This window comes from Colobus angolensis, unplaced genomic scaffold (assembly GCF_000951035.1).
Source record: "Colobus angolensis palliatus isolate OR3802 unplaced genomic scaffold, Cang.pa_1.0 Scaffold39, whole genome shotgun sequence".
In the NCBI taxonomy this organism is placed as follows: Eukaryota; Metazoa; Chordata; class Mammalia; order Primates; family Cercopithecidae; genus Colobus; species Colobus angolensis.
This window is the reverse complement of record NW_012117265.1, coordinates 2,903,638-2,908,121: the sequence shown is the minus strand read 5'-3', so window position 1 is coordinate 2,908,121 and position 4,484 is coordinate 2,903,638. Positions and strand designations below refer to the sequence as shown.

The window sequence follows — 4,484 nt, the reverse complement described above, 5'->3', positions numbered from 1 at the left end:
TGAGATGGAGTCTCACTCTATTGCCTATGCTGGAGTGCAATGGCACAATCTTGGCTCACTGCAACCTCCGCCTCCCGGGTTCAAGGAGTTCTTCCTGCCTCAGCCTCCTGAGTAGCTGGAATTGGATTTAGCTTTTTAAAAAACAGGCCAGGTGCAGTGGCTCACGCCTGTAATCACAGCACTTTGGGAGGCCTAGGTGGGTGGATCACCTGAGGTCAAGAACTCAAGACCAGCCTTGTCAACATGGTGAAACCCCATCTCTACAAAAACAAGCCAGGCATGGTGGCACACACTTGTAGTCCCAGCTATGCTGGAGGCTGAGGCAGGAGAATCGCTTGAACCAAGGAGGTGGAGGTTGCAGTGAACCCAGATCGCACCCTTGCACTGCAGCCTGGGTGACAGAGTGAGACTGTGTCTTAAAAAAAAAAAAAAAGGCCGGGCGCGGTGGCTCAAGCCTATAATCCCAGCACTTTGGGAGGCCGAGACGGGCGGATCACGAGGTCAGGAGATCGAGACCATCCTGGCTAACACGGTGAAACCCCGTCTCTACTAAAAAAATACAAAAAACTAGCCAGGCGAGGTGGCGGGCGTCTGTAGTCCCAACTACTCAGGAGGCTGAGGCAGGAGAATGGCGGGAACCTGGGAGGCGGAGCTTGCAGTGAGCTGAGATCCGGCCACTGCACTCCAGCCTGGGCAACAGAGCGAGACTCCGTCTCAAAAAAAAAAAAAAAAAAAAAGAGAGAAAAGAAAAACAGAAAAATACATACAGGGCTGGGCACAGTGGCTGTCACCTATAATCACAGCACTTTAGGAGGCCAAGTTAGGCAGATTGCTTGAGCTCAGGAGTTTGAGACCAGCCAAGGCAATGTGACAAGACGTGGTCTCTACAAAAAATACAGTAATTAGCTGAGTGTGGTAACGTGTGCCTTTAGTCCCAGCTACTGGGGAGACTGAGGTGGGAGGATCACTTCAGCCCGGGAGTTCAAGACTGCAATGAGCTATGATCACACCACTGCACTCCAGCCTGGGTGACAGAGACCCTGTGTCCAAAAAAAAAAAAAAACTCTGTGTGTGTGTGTGTGTATATATATATATACTGCATCAATGTATATGTTTTTTGTGTGTGGTTTTGTTGTTGTTGTTGAGATGGATTCTTGCTTTGTCACCCAGGCTAGAGTGCAGGGGCACAATCTTGGCTCACTGCAACCTCTGCCTCCCAGGTTCAAGCAGTTCTCCTACCTCAGCCTCCCAAGTAGCTGGAACTACAGGTGTGCACCACCACGCCCTACTAATTTTTGTATTTTTGGTAGAGATGCGGTTTCACCATGCTGGCCAGGCTGGTCTCGAACTCCTGACCTCAAATGATCCAACCACCTTAGCCTCCGAAAGTGCTGGGATTATAGGCATGAGCCACCACGCCCGGCCCATAAGCATGTTTTTCATTCCATCAGCTCCCACAATGTGGTGGTACCATCCCCCCCATAGGCTACACGTTTATACGTTCTTCCCTCCGCCAGGTGGGTTTTATTGACTACATTGTGCACCCATTGTGGGAGACCTGGGCAGACCTTGTCCACCCAGACGCCCAGGAGATCCTGGACACTTTGGAGGACAACCGGGACTGGTACTACAGCGCCATCCGGCAGAGCCCGTCGCCGCCACCTGAGGAGGAGTCAAGGGGGCCAGGTCACCCACCCCCACCCGATAAGTTCCAGTTTGAGCTGACTCTGGAGGAGGAAGAAGAGGAAGAAATATCAATGGCCTCGATACCGTGCACAGCCCAAGAGGCATTGACAGCGCAGGGATTGTCAGGAGCCGAGGAAGCTCTGGATACAACCATGGCCCGGGAGGCATCCCCCGCGCAGGAGTCATTGGATGTTATGGCACAGGATGAGTCCCTGGAGGCCGAGCTGGAGGAAGTGTATTTGACACAGCAGGCACAGTCCACGGGCAGTGCACCTGTGGCTCAGGATGAGTTCTCGTCCCAGGGGGAATCCGTGGTTGCTGTAAGCCAGAGCAGCCCCTCTGCCCTGGCTCTTCAAAGCCCCCTTCTCCCTGCCTGGAGGACCCTGTCTGTTTCAGAGCATGCCCCGGGCCTCCCGGGCCTCCCCTCCACGGCGGCCGAGGTGGAGGCCCAACGAGAGCACCAGGCTGCCAAGAGGGCTTGCAGTGCCTGCACAGGGACATCTGGGGAGGACGCATCTGCATTCCCAGCTCCTGGTGGGGGAGAGTCAGGTGGAGACCCTACCTGATCCCCAGACCTCTGTCCCTGTTCCCCTCCACTCCTCCCCTCACTCCCCTTCTCCCCCAACCACCTCCTCTGCTGCCTCAAAGACTCTTGGCCCTCCTAAGAAAAAAGAAAACGAAAGGTGGGTTTTTTTTTCTCTTTTCTTTTTTTCCCCTTTCCCCCTGCCCCCACCCACGGGGCCTTTTTTTGGAGGTGGGGGCTGGGGAACGAGGGGCTGAGGTCCCGGAAGGGATTTTATTTTTTTGAATTTTAATTGTAACATTTTTAGAAAAAGAACCAAAAAAAGAAAAAAAAAAAAAGAAAGAAACACAGCAACTGTAGATGCTCCTGTTCCTGGTTCCCCCTTTCCACCTCCAGACCCCTCCCCTCACAGCCTCCCATGGCCCCCCAAGTTCCAGGCTCAGTCTTCCAGCCCCCTGGGGCTCTCCACCTGGGCCCAAGCAGGTGTGGGGCCTCCTTCTGGCGTTTTCTTCTGAATTTTAGAGGATTTCTAGAACGTGGTCAGGAATAGCCGTTCTAGGCGGGGCTGGGGCCAGGGTGGGGGCAGTCACTGTGGGAGGTCCCAGCTCCAGCCCCCTCTGGTTTGCTGCCTCCTCTCCCTGCTAAAAGAGTCTTCCGCTTGATTTTGCACAATTCCGGCGATAATCCCAGCGATACTGACTAGAGAGTCAGGGAGCTGGGGGAGCTGCTGACTTTAGGATATGCGGTGGTGTGGAAGGGGGCGTTCACACCGCCAGCCTCGGGCCTGGGATTTGAGGATGGCCCTAGACCTCCTCTACTCTCCATCCTCTTTCCCTTCCACTTTGGGTTCACTTTGAATTTTCTCCGTTTTTGGGGGGCGGTGGCTCTGATCCGTGCACACCTCCCCCCTCCCCACCCCACTTCTAGCTGCTTCTCCTCTTGTTTCTGCCTTAATAATTTCCATGGCCACAGGCGAGGGGGTTGCAGTGGCTGCCTGCACCTTGGGTGAGGCAGGGCCAGGCGCCCAGAACCCCCATCCTGGCTGCACCCCCCTTTCCAGGGTCCTCCATACTCCACCTTCCATACTCTGATCACAGCCCCCGACCTTTTGCCCTAGGAGGAAGCAATAATGGTGTATACCCTCATTCTCATTCCTGGGCAACCCTTCCGTCCACTCTGTCACCAAAATAATTTCTCCTCCATCCCTACCTTGCCAATCCTCTCCCTCTCCCCCAGCTAGTCCTGAGCAATACGGCAGACAGATGCAAGGCCATTTTTCTCCAAGCCATGGGGGACTGTTTGGAAGGAAAGACCCCCTTTCTCCCTCCTCCCCTCGCCCCTCGGCCTGGTTCTGCAGCTGGACCGACCTCATTCATCGCCTGCCCCCGACCCAATTCTGAGCACACGGTACTGTAGCCCCCAGTTCCTCCCTAGCCTTCCATCCGTCTGTCCACCCCAGGGGGAAGTAACCCCCACTCGCACTCCCTTGATGCTGTCTGTACAGGGTTCATATTTTGTAGCGAAAGTCGTTTTTGTCCCAGCCGGCGATCGGAGTGGGCCTTTTCTTCCTTTTTGTTCATTCTTTATCTTTTTTTCTTCTTTCTTTCTTTCTTTTTTGTACATACTATAAGGTTGGTTTGTAAATTATTCTACAGAGGCAAAAAGGGAAAATCAGAACTTGCCCTTCCCTGGCTGACCCAGTCGGGAAGGTAGGGAAGGGGGTCTCCTGTTGGGAGAGTCTCCGTTCCTGCTGTATTATACAAACTGTACCATAGCCCCGGGAAAAGGGTGGACTCACCGCTGTCGTTTTATGGGAAGTCGTGTCATCCTAGGGGTTGGGGCTGGGCAGAGCCTGTCCCCTTCCCCTTTGCCAGGAGCCAGGGGGTGACTGGAGAGACAGACCCCACCCCCAAGCAGGGCTCCTCTCCCCAGGGTGGGCACAGGACCTCTGTATGCTGCTTGTGTGTTGTCCACTTTGACGATCAGTCATTTGGTCCGTTGATCAATAATCCTTCGATCTTGTCTCCAATTAAACCGAGGCTTTCACCCATTTTCCTGGCTGACGTGGCTTCATTCCCCACATTGTTTATTGAGGTGTCTCAATAAACAGCCCCCGATGAGCGGGGGCTGCATCGTCTGCTTGGGTTGGGGAGGGGGTTTCTGTCCCTACTTGTTCCCCAGCAGATGGAATTGTGAAGTAGAGCTTAGACAGAGATATTCCCCAGCCTGAGTCGGGTTATAAAATGGAAATTCAAGCTATGCAGGGGTTATTTTG

At 53.9% G+C, this 4,484-nt stretch overlaps 1 protein-coding gene across 5 annotated transcripts in view; it reads left to right on the top strand.

Moving 5' to 3' along the window:
- PDE4A (phosphodiesterase 4A, cAMP-specific) overlaps positions 1-4,260 on the top strand; it is a 63,628-nt gene extending 59,368 nt beyond the window's left edge. For all 5 annotated transcript variants that reach the window (XM_011954850.1, XM_011954849.1, XM_011954851.1 and 2 more), the window contains one exon: positions 1,518-4,260. In XM_011954850.1, coding sequence (XP_011810240.1) covers positions 1,518-2,252 — 735 coding nt within the window. In that variant the 3' untranslated portion in view covers positions 2,253-4,260. The remainder of the gene's footprint in view (positions 1-1,517) is intronic.
- The last annotated feature ends 224 nt before the right edge of the window (positions 4,261-4,484 follow it).